Source organism: Cheilinus undulatus, linkage group 6, assembly GCF_018320785.1.
Source record: "Cheilinus undulatus linkage group 6, ASM1832078v1, whole genome shotgun sequence".
NCBI classification, from domain to species: domain Eukaryota; kingdom Metazoa; phylum Chordata; class Actinopteri; order Labriformes; family Labridae; genus Cheilinus; species Cheilinus undulatus.
The window spans coordinates 40,275,732-40,291,066 of NC_054870.1; the positions used below are offsets into that span (position 1 = coordinate 40,275,732).

Here is a 15,335-nt window from a genome sequence, read left to right on the forward strand (position 1 = left end):
TTATCCTGTCACACTTGCAATAATACAAGTTATCAAAAACTGGAACAAGCTCTTGTGCCACTCTGTTGTAGTTGCGCTGAAGTTAACTTTACTTTTTTTTAGGTGAACTCAAAAGTTTACTCATGAACTTAAGCTGGAATAAAGGGACTGATAAAATCTTTTTAAAAAGTATTCCATAACTTTCTTCTAACAACATTCATTCAAACATGTCTCTATGCTTGTTGACACATCAGTGTTACACAGTCATTTAGCAGAAACTTTTATCCAAAGTGACTTACACCTGGGACAGGTTTTTCTGGCATAAAGGACCTTTCCAAAGGGAACACACTAGATACTCGTGCTCTGACCAGGATTCAAACCCCTAATCTCCCATAGCAAAGTCAGCAATGTAAACCAGTCTTTAGTCAAAAATCTTTATTGAGTCTACAGCTCTTTTTCCTAACACTATCTAACCTTAAAAATGTATTGAAAAAGAGAAACAGTATTCAGATGTCATACCAGGAGGGCGCTCGACTGGCTTATTCAGCACAGCATCAGGGGAGGAGCTGGCATCAGGGCTGGTCACAGGAGCCGGCTGCTCAGCTCGAATAGCTTCAGTCTGGGCAGACATGTTGGGCGGTGTGGGTGCCTCAGAGTAGGTCAGGGGTAAGATGTCTCTGCAGATCGTGAGCTGAACGGAGCCCTCTGCTTTACGCAGGATGTCCACCACTTTACTGTGGCTCAGACCGGATACTATCACACCATTTACCTGGAAAATACACAATGGCAATGAGAGTGTTTATCTTAACCTGGCAGTTTTTATCAGTTTCTTTTAGTTTTTTTATACTATATACTATACAATACTATACATACTATAACTGCAACCTGTTGTTGGCATTTTAATAGTGTAATCCATAATGCTATTATTCTTCTCAGATTCTAAAATTGCCACAGTTTCTTTTTAAAAAAATAAAATAACAGGAGCCTGTGCAAAATAGCTGCAGTAACCAGGATTATAGCAGATATCATGCATACAGGCATATGAATAATTAGGTTTCTCTGTGTCCACGTAAACACCATAACCTGAATATGATCAAAACCAGACTTCTGAAGTCCTTTTGAAGGCACTCAATGAGACTGTTTTTTCCCTAATACATGGTGAATTATATAATGCAGGTGCATGATGGACTTTTACCTCTAAAAGAATATCTCCCACTCTCAGTCGGCCATCCTGCTCAGCTACTCCACCAGAGCAGATTTCTTTTACTCGGAGCATGCTGCCGTTAGTTCCCCCTACCAAAGCAAAGCCGAGGCCTCCTCCCTCTGGTTTTGTGAACTCCACTTGCATGATGCAACTCTAAATAAACACAGAAAAAAATGAATTTGAGAAAATAAGTTACAAATGAGGAGGGATTGTAACTTTTGTCAAATTATTTCCAGTATTGTAACTGCCCTGTATTTCCTGGAAAATAATTCCCTTTTATTGTTCAAACAACAATCAGGTTTAAAGAAAGTCTGCTGCACACAGACAGTGCACCTCCTGCAGAGAATACATTTGCAGATTGACACACAGTAGACTCATGTTACAGTGGGCGCTTCATTAAACAATTCAGAAGTTTTGCAGTACAAGAAAAGAACAGCCAAAGCCTGAAAGAGATGACTAAAAATGAAGGCATAAACTTAGGAAGAATGAGGTTCTTGATTTAAAAAAAAAAAAAAACATTTCCCAGAACTTACATCTTGATCTTGGGTGAAAGGAAGACATCTGAAATTCCCAGCAGTCCTGCACACGGCTTCAGCTAAAACAAACAGAAGGTTTATGAGTGTTCAGCAGTCACAGCAGGAAAAAAACTCTGTAGCATCTAAAATTCTGCATTAAAAGTTCTAAAGTCAGTAATAATTAAAAACTGGAGACTGATCCAAAGCTGTCATCTTTGCTTTTTCTTGACTTATAACTTCCTAACTGTAACATCCATGGATCTATTAGGACCAACGGAATTCCAGCTGCAGATACAGAGAAAGAAACAACACACCAACCTCCCACCTCTTTGGCCATTTTGAAAGAGAAGTGTTGATGGCTGCGTCTCTTCTATGACAGGTGAACAAGTCTGCTCTTTTCAGACTGACCCTCTCCACTGTCCCTAACCGCTGCACCGTCACCACGCAACTGAGCTACCTGCCCCGTAGACCACTGTCTGTATGCCACTGTGAGTGTATGATGGATACAGCTCTGCAGCCCAATACACCAGTGGAGGGCCTGAGGCTTGCTAATTATTAATCCTGCTGTGAGAGCCCAGGATCTGTCTGTCAGCATTCAGATCACACACAAACGTACACATCCACGCACACACAAGTGGCTGCAAAGACAACAATCTTTCAGCATCGAGATCCGGCTTCACGTAGACAAAAAGAGTAAAAGGGAACCAGCTATGGTGCTGACAGAACAAGGGATGCCCTGATAAAGTTTTTTTTTGCTGCTAATACCAATAATCTTGGAGTGCTATTGGCAGATAATGATAGATAAATAAATCACATTAAATAGTAATGTCAAGATTAATGTATCATGAATTAGTCCATGCACAGACTTTGTTATACATCAGTTAGCTGTTGCTCTGCTGCTTGTTTACAGAGCTTGTTCTGCATACTCTGGCTCAACCTCTTTTTATATTGCAAGACTTGCATTGCCTTTCCCTCTCTACAAGAATTACAATGCTTTGAAAAATATCTCCCCTTTCCCAAGTTCTGATTGTTGCATATTTGTCCCACTTTTATTTTTTCGATCATAACACAAATTTGAATATTAGACAAAGATAACCTGTGTAATTTAAAAAATGGCTTTGAAATGATGAATTTATTTACAAAGGAAAAAATTCCATCCAAACCTACCTGTCTCTATGTGAAAAAGTAATTGCCTCTAAACCACATAACTAGTTGTGCCACCCTTGGCTGCAACATCTTTGACAGTCTTTCACATCCCTGTGGAGGAATTTTTCCCACTCTTCTTTGCAGAAATGTTTTAATACAGCTACACTAGAGGTTTCTTTTTTCATTTTGGTATAAATGGCTTCTGTAAGGTCATGTCACAGCATCTTAACCCAAATTAAGTCCAGACTAGGCCACTCCAAAATATATATCTTCTTTTTAAGCCATTCAGAGAAGGACTTGCTGGCGTGTTTTAGATTTTTCTTCTGCAAAATCTAAGTGCGCTTGAGCTTGGGGTCACAAACTAATGGCTGGACAGTCTCCTTCAGGATTTTCTGGTGGAGAGCAAAACTCATGGCTCCATCAATTATGGTAAGTTGTCCAGGTCCTGAAGCAGCAAAGCAGCCCCAGACAATCACACTGCCACCACCATGTTAGACAGTAGGTATGATGCTCATTTAATGAAATACTGTGTTAGTTTATCAGATGTAACTGGTAACACACCTTCCAAAAAGTTTGATTTACGTTAGGTCAGTCTATAGAATATTTTCCCATAAATCTTGTCGATCATCAAGATGTTTGTCCTCAAATGTGAGACAAGCCTTTGTGTTCTTTTTGGTCAGCAGTGTTTTTGGCCTTGGAACCTTCCCATGGATGCCATTTTTCTCCTACTCTCTTTCTTAGGCTCTGTTAATGGGGTTTTTGATTCAGTAATCAGGCCTGGGTGTGGCTAGTGAAATTGAAAAAATTGAAAAAGAATGTGGTTAATGACAGTTAATTTATGATTTAACAATGGAGGAGATTTCTTTTGCACATGAGATCATTGGATGGCCTTTTTCCTTTAATAAATAAAATAATTTAAAAACTTCATTTTGTATTTACTTGGGTTATCTTAGTCTAAAATTACAATTTGTTTGATGACTTGAAACATTTAAGAGTGACAATTATGCAAAAAAATAAGAAATCAGCAAGAGGGTGAATACTTTTCAAAAGCATTTCAGCAGCAGCAACAGACAATCAGATGGACTTTTTTCAGACCAGCAGCTGAAGGTGCTTAATTCTTATTGGCTGGCAATAAGTTTAGCCTACACTATTGCACTACATGGCACACAGTGCTCATCTCAGCCACAAACCAGAGTTCTAACAGGTGATTGGTTTTGATTATAGGTGGCACAAAGAATCAGCTCCTGATAGTGATTTAATGCCGATCAATCAGGGTATCTCTACATAGAACATGGGAATAGATAAGGAAAGTACAGAAAAGCACTCTTGTTATTGCTTTGATTTCTGTTTTTGTGTCTTGTCTGAATAACAGCTGAATTTGCAAAATGTTCCTGCAACATCAGTTGACTCATAATGTACTGAAAATCTCACCATCTTCAGTAGGAGAGAGTCTCTCTGGAGAGACCGGCTCTTCAAAACGAGCAAAGAACTTCCTGTCCTTTTTCCAGTCAAACAAACCTACACAAGAAAAACATGTTTATGAAATTAACACCAGAAGTTGTACAAAAAACTATAATTTTTAGCAGAACTGATTATCAATATTTAAAATTCCTTCCCATAATGGAGTACTTCTTTTGGTAATGATTGATCTGAAATGATCATTCCTCAGTGGAGCACAAACATTTCTGGTTTCTAGGCAGTCCATCAGTGCACAAAACAACACAACCATCCAGTCTCTATTTCCTTGTGTTAAGTCAACCAGCTGAAACCATAAATCCTGCAGAGTCACTCACCGTTCCATTTAGCCTTGGGGGTCACTGGTTGCTCCTCTCTGTGGTAGATACAAACATTAGAGTCATTCAGACACATAAAGAACAAACACCTATCTACAGTATATTTCTTTAATTTGAGGGAATCATACCTGATGACTTTTAGTTTCACCTTACGCGGTGCAATCTCACAGGCTTTGACAGCGTCCTCCAGGGTCATTCCCAGCGTGCACCTGCCACAGATGTAGAGGATCTTGTCGTTTGGTTGGACACTGCCTTCCTCGCTGGCTGGAGAGCCTGGCACAACCTCCAGACAGTAGATGCCCTGCCATTTGCTGCCAATGCCACCTGTCAGCTTAATACCTGTGCATAAACAATGAATACATTCAAATGTTTGGACCTTTTAGCTACAAGAATGGCTGTGAGAGACCTAACATTGCTCCTGTTGTTAATAGAACAAACAGTGTTATGGTGTCAAAGGTGAAAGTTTATGCCTGGTTTATCACCTTATGCAAACAAAAGTATACAAATGCAACACTAAAGTTGGCTCTGTAGCAATAACTAGCGTAGTCTAAGTCTTAAGTGGTAGCCTTTAGAGGAACAAACTTGGTAAAACAGTACATAATATTTATAAGCATGTTTAAATGAGTGGTTAGTAACCTGACAATATATATAATCTTATTTTATTAACTTAGAAAAAGCGTTTATTCAGACATAAGCAGGGTCCACCACACAGCTTCTCCATCTTGCACCACCATGTTTCTACAGTATCTCAGGAGCCAAACAACAGTTACAGGATTTTATATATTCAACTGGCTGCCACAGTTACCACCAGAAGTGGCAATTGCAGTCTAAAATCTGACTGTTAGAGGCTACTAATTTCCCACTTTTTTCCAGTGAACGTTTGTACAGAGCCTTACCGAGCTGCCCCGAAGGAGTCTTATAAAGAACAATATCAGGTAGACTATCACAGGGAGGCGGGGCCACCAGGTTGGTAACTGCTCTTCCCAAAGTCATACTCAGTTTCCGTGGAGATGACCTGAGAATTGTCATGGCAACATCATCTGCAACATTGGTGACATTGTGCCCATTTACCTGGAAACAATTGAGAAATCTTTACTGTTATTTTGACCAGTTTAAACACATACAAACAAAACACTGCAGCAATAAAGATGTCTGTGATGGTGCGTACAGTGATGAGCCTGTCCCCTGCTCGGAGTCGCCCGTCTGACTTGGCCGGGTTGTCAAGGATTTCCTGGATGTAGTAGCAGTTGTCAAGTTTGCTGCGAGTGATGGTGAACCCAAAGCTTCCACTCCTGGATTTGCTCAGAACTACAGTCAACTCAAACTCCTTGACCAAACCCTGACAGGGAGAAACACAACAATATCTGCTAAACAAATTAAACCTTAAACCTAAACTCTCAATTTTTATTATGGCTACAAAGTCTCAGAAACTCAGCATAACTCAAACAAAGGACTTAAGTAAATATACTTAGATTTATAGACTAATATACCTACATAAAAGTAGATATTTCCTGAGGCAGAGGTCAAGTTAGCAAACAAGAAAATGTCACAAACTTGCCTTTCTTCGACTCTCTTCCTCCTCCTCATCCAAATCATCATCCTTGTATTCCCTCTCTCTCTTCTCTGGTTCTTCCCTCACTGGTGTGTGGCCCTGACCGATAGGGGTCAGCACTGGGGGTGGCAGCGTTGGTGCAGGTGGGCTGGCACAGAGAGGCACAGAGGACATGACCTGGGCTGTGATGGGTGTCAGTGATGGAGCAGGAGGCTGGGGTGGAGGCACGAGAGGCCTGCTGCTCTTTGACATGGCTTTGTAGTGACTAGGGAGAAGCCCCTGCTGGATCGGGTGGTGCTTGGCTTTGGGCGGCTGCGTTGTAAGCGGCTGGGTCAGGGGGCAGGTGGTCGGGGTTTCAGACGAGAGGCCGAGCGGTGAGATGTTTGTGGTGGGGATGTGAGGGCCGGGGTTTGGGTTCTGAGAGCTGAAACCAGACGAGGTGTTCGAGGTTTGAGAGTGGGTGGCTGAGAGGTCGGTTGATGGAGTGTTAGTGGTGAGATTGGAGGGAAAGTTGTGAGGAGGCTCCAGAGTGGAGCTGATGGTCAGGTACTCTTCATCAGCCATGATGGTCAGTCCATTTCCCATCAGGCAGTACGTCACACTTCCATCTGCCTCCTCTCGGATACCACTACAAGTAAACAAACAGTACTTAGCATCCATAGCACACATAAACATACATCCTTGGTTTACACTGAAATCTGATAGGCTAAAAAGGTTGGGATGCTGTGTAAAATGCCAGTCAGACAGTATTGTGGGCAGGACATTAGGTTAGACTATAGAGCGTAAAATAACAAAATCAGAGGGGATGACACACCATTCATCAAAGCAAAGCAGCACACCTTTAATTAGCTGGTTTTGGCAGGTTATCACCAAAATAAAATGCTGATACCAATAATCAGCTAACTGCAAAATACCTGCATCGATAGTAAGCCAAGCTGATAACCTGTCTACCCCTGGCTGAGACATTTTAACATTTCATGAAAACTATTAGCTAATTTTGAAATTGATGGCAGCAACACAACTCATAAAAGTAGGGGCAGGGCAACAAAAGGCTGGGCAGAGGTTCACTGTGAACCACTCTAAGAAAAATTTTCCTCTATGTAAAATTGTGAAGTTTATGAATGTCCCACAATCTAAAGTACATAATATCATAAAAATTTTCAGAGAACCTGGAGAAATCTCTGAGAGCAAGGGACAAGGTCCAAGGTCAATACTGGATGCTCACAATCTTTAGGCCCTGGTGGTGCTGCATTGAACACAGGCATAATTCTGTGCTAGAAATCACTGCATGGGCTCAAGAACACTTCCAGTAATGCAAAGCAGAAGCCATGCATGAACACAATCCTAAAACATTGTCATCTTCTCTGGGCCAAAGCTCATTTAAAATGGGCTAACTCAAAATGGAAAACTGTTCTGTGGCCACATGAATCACATGACCCTTTGTAGTCCAGGACTAAAGAGGAGATTGACCATCCAGCCATCTGTTGTTATTGCACAAAAGCCTGCACCTCTGATGGTATGGGGTTGCATTAGTGCCTATAGTGTGGGCAACACACACATCTAGAAAGGCTCTATCAATGCTTAAAGTACATAGAGGTTTTAGAGCTACATATAGTCTCATCCAGACATCTCTTTCAGGAAAGGCCTTACATATTTTAAACAAGGCCTTACTGTATGAAAGCAATACATAATCATTATTTTATTATGTCATAAATTCTTTTTTATCATCACCATGCTTTTTCTTCAGCAATAATCTGAATTTCCATTATGGCGGCTCACCACAGTCCTAGTATCATTAGGCTGATTCCCGGCCCGGTCAGCTGTGATCCAGATACATATGCACAAGCTATTTCACACTGTTAGGCTTCCCAAATATAACTGCTGATCTTGTGCAATACTAACTTCTGGGTGGGCCTACAAAACAACATTATCCCTGCAGTACTATCTAGTTAACATGGTTACCTTATGGTCCAGTTTTTGTCAAAACTGGACCATAAGGTCCAAAACAATATCTGGCTGTAGTGTAGTGTAGTTTCCGTTACCTGGAATAAACATAGCTGGAAGCAGTCTTAGGACAGACATCCATGGGCGTCACTAGAGAGCTTGTTGTAGTTGCAACCTCATCCTCTCCTTCGTTCTTGCTCTTCTTTGCTTCCACCTCTTCCTCTGGTTGTTTCCCGGCAGCTGGCTCTGACTCTGATGGAGCTGGAGGAGAGCCCGGTGCTGGTGAGGCAGGTGATGCTGGAGAGAGAGGGGAGGCTGGTGAAACAGGTGATGGTGGTGATGGAGGTGAGGTAGGCGATGGAGGCGAGCGAGGGGGAGACGGTAGAGGCTGATTGGTCTGGACTTCGGCGTCAACACTCTCCTGGTTCTCTAGGGGTGCTGGAGCAGCAGGAGCTTCTGAGCTTTTCTCGGTGGTGGCGGTAAGATCTTCCTCCGGGGCGGGGGGTGGCTTCTGGATGGGTACTTTGATATCACATTGATACTTAAGCAGCTGGCTGTAATCCTCTCCTAGTTTGATGTCCAGAGAACGAGATCGAACCTCTCTGAAGGATGCAGGACTCTGTATTATCAGAGAAAAAATGAATAGTCTGAAATTAATTGGATTTATTTTTGAATAAATAAACATTTAATTATTTTATTTTAGCATTAAACAAAAAAAGCCACATTTAAAAAACCTAAGGGGAGGGAAGGAGCAGGTGTGGTCTGCACAGATATAAATATAGGGCATGATTTTTGAACACTTTGTGCATGGGTTAAATATGAAGACCTTCACCACTGCATCATTGAATACATGTTTACCTTTGGACTGACAGTAACAAACAGCTGAATCCACTCAGAGATATTTGCAGGCATTTATCCAGTGATGTACTACTCACAGTGGGCCTAAGAAAAGGTTTCTCCCTTAAGTTTCAGCAGAAAAGCTATCTTTTCTTTTTTGTATATTTTGGTCACTATTTTGATCAATTCTTTGAAGTTTGGGGGCCAAGATTTAGAGCATCAGTTTGTAATTGATTGAAACAACAATCACCACCACCAACAACAACACTGTCTGAACGGGGATAAAATCTAAAACATTAGTATTTAGTGTGCATTTTATATCAACCACTGGTGCTAACTTTTAGGGTTTAAAGTATTCTTACTTCTAAAGTATTTTTTTTATTGTTGAAGTCCATTGTACAATCATCACAAATTTTTAGTTTCTCATTCCTCTCTTTGAAATCCTGTGTGATCCCTCTGTTTGTACATGGCCTTGCAGTCTAGTGCACTTACATGGACCACAAAAGGACATTTCTCTATGCAAATTAGGAAAAATAAACACAAGCTGCCATCTTATGGCATGGCATTTATTAATTCAAGAGCACAGGTGTGAGCAACCTAGTAGTTTAAGAACATGATCATGAATCTGCCAAACTTTTTTAAGAACAATTTGGAGCTACTGCTGTCAGGACTTCCCAAAAACTTCTTCAAGACATTTCTGATCAGAGGAGCATACTCTCTTCATCACTCTCCATCAAGTATTTCCTGTCTTACTTCATTTACTGACCTTTTTCAACTTTTGAGGATAAATTTGAAAAATTGACCCCAACCAGAAGAGCTGAATTGAATTTTGTCAACTAAGTAAGTTGATGGTTGTTGCTCAAATCCTCGAATGGCTGGTAATTAGACTACCATCAGCACGATATTTTTACTTAATGAAAGTATGTGTCAGCTGTGGGAGTGGAAAACTGAGCTGAAATAAATCGAGTGTATGGCATTAGTTCAAGCAGGCCATGGAGTCAAACACTCCCATACGTGAGATCAGCTGATCTCACTCAAGCCCTCATCAGCTGATGGCAAGCTCTCTTGCTCTAATCACTCTCTTTCTGCCATATTTTAAACTGCTCAAGCCTGGCTACGCTTTGCCACTCTCTCCATGGTGCTCTTGCAACCTTCCTCCACCCCAGCTTCTCCTTCATTCTGCTTCTGATTTAATGCCAATCTGATGTTACAGATGCCTGCTCTGCTCTGTGTTTTGCTGCTTCTCTTCCCAGCTTAGGTTTTCCTCATCAGCATAGGAAGAGCAGAAACGTGTGCTGTTCCTACTTAATGCTTTCTACGTAGACTCGTGGAAGGGCAGGGGACCCCAGAACAGCCACACCACCAAATAACAGCAATAAATGCCAATTAATAACTGATTATAAATAAATATTCATAGCCGCAAATCATATGTGTTTCTTGAAAAAGTGGTTCTGACTGAACTAGTTTTAGTTTAGTTTGTTGTCTCTGTCAAAGTCTGCATGCCTGCAGAACATGTAGCAAAAAGATGCTTTGCAAAATAGTGCCAAACATGGAGGCTTTTGTGGGTAAAAAATAAAACCTTCAAAAATTCTCAGTATAGCATACATTTGAGCCAACATTGTTTTTCAGCCCACTTTTACCTAAAACTGGTTTAATTCCACTAAAAAACTGTACCCATCTGTATCACTGTATAGCCTAGCTTCCTTGCTGATGCCCTTAGTGTGCTCATCTTAAAGGGGCAATGCACACTGAAATCTCTGGAGGCTAATGCCACTACAATTGCCAAGAATCTTATACAACCCAACTTCAAAAACACCAAAAATATCCCTTTAATACAATCTTAGGATGATAATGGTGAATGCGATGCTTTGTTGTTATTGTTTTTCAAATACTGTATACATAATGTTAAAGTACATGCCAGCATATAAACTCACCAGCGTGTTATCATCTACTACACACAGTACTCCAGGACCAGGCCGGCAGATCAGCAGATGAACTTCAGACGGAGCTCCTCGTAACAAGAACAAAACTCTCTGTGTCAACATAAAAACACATGAACACAAAAATGAATGACAACAGAATACTTTGTGTACATGGAGCTCACTGGGGCTGATTCTGTTTTAAGTATGTTTACATGTTTCTGTGTGAAACCACACATGTGACTCCTTGGCAGGACACAAAAGATTAAATGACACATCAAACACCAGGACACAACCGGCTCGCTATTTTTGGTCGTATGAGATTAAAAGATTAGAGGAAGGATGACGCTCTGGTCTTAAGAAGGAACAGGGTCACTACAAGAGCTGCTCATTCTCTCGCCAGCCCATTCACAATTATTCAGCCAAAGGCCAAACCAACTACTGTGCTCATTATCAAAACATGTATTGATTTTGGGGAGAAAAGGCACAAAAACAAACAAATACAACTCCAACAAAACCTCTTCTAGTAACAAAAACACAGAAAGAAAAAATTCACTCTTTTTTTCCTTGTGTAACTTTTATGATATTTTTTGCTTGTTTTTTCATGTTTTAATAACAAGTTTTCACTTTTTAAGAAGTTGGGTCAATCAGGAAAATGCCAGAGCATGAGAGGTGATAAAATAAAAACAACAACAAAAGATTAATTTGAGAAAAAAAGATTAAAAAGTGAAGTATGAATAGATAGATGCATATGTCAAACATGAAGGTTTATATGCAACACATGTAGCTGGTTTAATAAATATACACTATCTGTTTGGTCTTGATTTGCCTATTTTGCTTGAGACAACGAAATATGAACTATTTATGAACCTAGTCAATTTAAGATTGATTGATCCATTGATTAATATATGAAACATGGCAAGGAATTACAAGGACACAATGACAAATTATCTAACAACAACAAATTTAAAGGCAAAATAAGTATTTAAAAAATGACCAAAATGGGTTATCAATACATAAGTGGCTCTTTATTTAAGGATTTCTATAAGCAAACATAATGAAATAAATAAGAAAAAACTAACTTTGAATGGTCCAGTTGTTACCTGGTAGGAGAGATCCTTGACGGGCTCCTTGTTCACTGACAGGATGATGTCCCCCTCTCGAAGAAGGCCACTCTCCAGCGCCGGCTGACCCGGGAACAGCCGCTTGATGCGGACCACGCTGCCACTTTCAGACCCCGCATGCAGGCGGCAGATGTTGAAGCTGAAGCCAAGGCCCGACAAACTCTTCTTCAGCACTACTTCATGTGTGTTTTCTAGGAAAGTAAAAAAAAGAGAGGGGGGGTGAATCTTGGAGCACTAATGTGTGTTGTGTAATCTTTAATCTGTAATGTAGGCTGCGTTTTGGTGCACTGTTAAAAATGTTAATAAATCTCCCCATCACAAATGGTCCTATTAGGGGGGCTTTTACTTTTGCAGGAACATCCCCAAAATCATAATCTTAAAAAGCAGACAAGCATTCATTTCTTTGTCAGATTTCCAGTAGGGAGAAAAAGGCTTTGTAGAGACGAGGAACTGTCCCTTTAACTGAGCTGAACAGGCAGCTTCAAGGTTTCAGAGCTTGTAGTCTCAGGGGACAGAGGCAGCGTCAGCTCTGGACGACTCTGACAGAAACCACAATGTAGCTGTCAGATGACTCACAGTCACCTCTGGGCCATGTGTGCAAATGTGTGTGCGTGTCTTTTTTTTCCCATTTGTGCCCCTTCCTCTCCCCTCTCACCATCAGTCACAAAGCTGTAGTCCTTGGCTCGACCACTCAAGGTCGTTTCCATGGAGACTTCAGTCCTGGGGGGCTGTGTGTGTGATGGACTGTGGGCCAAAAGGGGGCAGGGAGATTCAGGTCTGGGCTCCAGTATTATGGTTGGCTCCCTTTCTAGCAGCAGGGTCACCACCTGCAGGGAACAAACGCACAAACACCCTGTCTGTACAGCATGTTCAAAAGTTTTACCAGGAAATAATGAGCAAAAATAACAGCTTGTGTGCCCAGATGATAATGACATAGACTAAAATTAATACTGAGGCCTTTTTATGGCTGACTAAAGCAAAATGGGATGAGAGACCATGGTTTGTCTCAAACATACAGTGCTGGGAAAAAGTGTTTACCACCTGCCTCATTTCTTATTTTTTGCACATTTGTCACACTTTAACATTTCAGCTCATCAAACAAATTTCAATCTTAGAGAAAGATAACCTGAGTAAATAATAAATGCAGGTCTTAAATGATGATTTTATGTACTTAGGGCAAAAAGCCATCCAAACCTGTGTGCCCTATGTGAAAAGTAATTGCCCCTTTAACCTACTAACTGGTTGTGCCAGCCTTGGCGGCAACATCTCAGAGCAAGGGTTTGCAATACCAGGCCGTGCTTCTTTCACATCACTGTGGAGGAATGCTGGCCCACTCTTCTTCACAGAACTGTTTTAATTCAGCCACACTGGAGGGTTTTCGAGTGTGAACAACCTGTTTAAGGTCATGCTACAGCATCACAATCTGATTCAAGTCCAGACCTTTACTTTGTTTCTGTTTTTTTTAAGCCATTCAGAGGTGGACCGGCTAGTGTGCCTCAGATCATTGTCCTTCATTACCCAGGTGTACTTGAGCTTGAGGTCACAAATGGATGGCAATATATTCTCCTTCAGGATTTTCTGGTAGAGAGCAGAAGTTATGGTTCCATCAAATTCAAAGGCAAAGCAGCCTTAGACCATCACACAACCATCGCCACTACTAACAGCATTTTTATGAAATGCTGTTAGTTTTGCTCCAGATATAAGAGGACTCACACCTTGCAAAAAGTTAAGCTTTTGTCTCGTCAGTCCACAGAATATTTTCCCCAGAGTCTTGGGGTTTATCAAGATGTTTTTGTCAAATGTGAAATGAGCCTTTGTCTGTTTTTAGGTCAGAAGTGGTTTTGGCCTTGAAAGTTTCTCATGGATGCCATTTTTGCCCAGTCTCTTTCTTATTGTTCAATCATGAACACTGACCCTAACTGAGTCAAGTGAGGCCGGCAGGTCTTTAGATGTTTTTCAGGGTTGTTTTGTGACCTCCTGGATGAGTCGTTGATGAGCTCTTGGAGTAATTTTGGTCAGCCAGCTACTCCTTGAAAGGTTCATCACTGTTCCAAGTTTTCTCCATTTGTGGATAATGGCTCTCACCACGGTTCACTGGAGTTCCAAAAGCTAAAAATGGCTTTGTAACAGTTTTCTAGACTGACAGATGCTTGTGACTTTGCTAGATCCTATAGCTTACTTCACTTTGTCAGACAGGTTCTGTTTAAGTGATTTTTTGATCCACCAGGTCTGGTATAATCAGGTCTGGGTGTGGCTAGAGAAACTAAACTCAGTTTGCCAAAAACTGTGGTAAATCACAGCAAATTAATGATTTAACGAGAGGGGGCAACTGATTTTTCATATAGGGCCAGGTAGGTTTGGATGGCTTTTTCCCTTAATAAATGAAGTGTGAAAAATATGCAAAAAAAAATAAGAAATCATAAAGTAAGCAAATACTTTTTCAAGGCACTTTATATTTATGCTGCTTGTTGACCGGCTGGCGAGGTCTGTAATTCAATAATCTGAAAGATCCTATGTATTTTAAGGTCACTGAGTGACAGGTTTGCTCGTGTTACATTCTTATAAATTGCATCAGTAATTTTTGAAGCTTGTTTCATAACAAAACCCTAGTAGGTTAACCAATGTATTTACACAATGTGAACTATTGCAGTGAAATACATATTTATGTATCAATCTGCCTTCACATTTACAATATTCATGGCCTATAACTATTAAAAATCACAGTTATATGCAGCATATTCTCCTTCATAGTCTTGTTTGTCTTATGTACATTATTTTGTTTACAGTTTTTTCCTTTTAGCGGTCAGTCCATTAGAAACAACCTCTCCATCAGCTCTATACCTTGCATGTGGATGAAAAACAATTAATACTGACCATATATTTTTAATGTACCGGTATTTATGCAATTGTATCACAAGGAGATTTTGTTGTATTCACGTAATTGTGGTTTGTTTGTGTGTATATACATCTCCAGTCTTCTTCAGGCACTCGACAGCTTGTTGGTGAGTCACGCCCCTCAGGTTGGTTCCATCAACCTCCAGCAGTCTGTCACCTGTCATACGCACAAACACAAACCTCATCATCATTAGCAACATCAATACGTAAATGGTCAGAGAAGATAGGCATGTCAAAATATCTAAAACTCTGCTGCTCACTGAGCCATGAATGAAGCAGACACAGTTGTGTACACATACTCAAATGACTGAAAATATACAGAGCAATTACTAGTATTATAAAAAAATGGCTATACACATTTCTGGAGCTTTCATCTTTTTAAATGGCTGAAAAACTCTCATTGGTATATTTAACAATAATTCTTTTG

At 40.6% G+C, this 15,335-nt stretch overlaps 1 protein-coding gene across 1 annotated transcript in view; it reads right to left on the minus strand.

Annotated features, from left to right (window-relative positions):
* The window catches only part of ptpn20 (protein tyrosine phosphatase non-receptor type 20), a 54,006-nt gene that overhangs the window by 13,896 nt on the left and 24,775 nt on the right, over positions 1–15,335 (minus strand). Inside the window, exons 25-38 of the mRNA XM_041790298.1 lie at positions 14,980–15,065; positions 12,669–12,840; positions 11,993–12,204; positions 10,905–11,003; positions 8,232–8,752; positions 6,196–6,817; positions 5,806–5,976; positions 5,534–5,708; positions 4,766–4,976; positions 4,638–4,675; positions 4,276–4,362; positions 1,717–1,778; positions 1,175–1,336; positions 499–748 (exon numbers count right to left, since the gene is read on the minus strand). Coding sequence (XP_041646232.1) covers positions 499–748; positions 1,175–1,336; positions 1,717–1,778; positions 4,276–4,362; positions 4,638–4,675; positions 4,766–4,976; positions 5,534–5,708; positions 5,806–5,976; positions 6,196–6,817; positions 8,232–8,752; positions 10,905–11,003; positions 11,993–12,204; positions 12,669–12,840; positions 14,980–15,065 — 2,868 coding nt within the window. The remainder of the gene's footprint in view (positions 1–498; positions 749–1,174; positions 1,337–1,716; positions 1,779–4,275; positions 4,363–4,637; positions 4,676–4,765; positions 4,977–5,533; positions 5,709–5,805; positions 5,977–6,195; positions 6,818–8,231; positions 8,753–10,904; positions 11,004–11,992; positions 12,205–12,668; positions 12,841–14,979; positions 15,066–15,335) is intronic.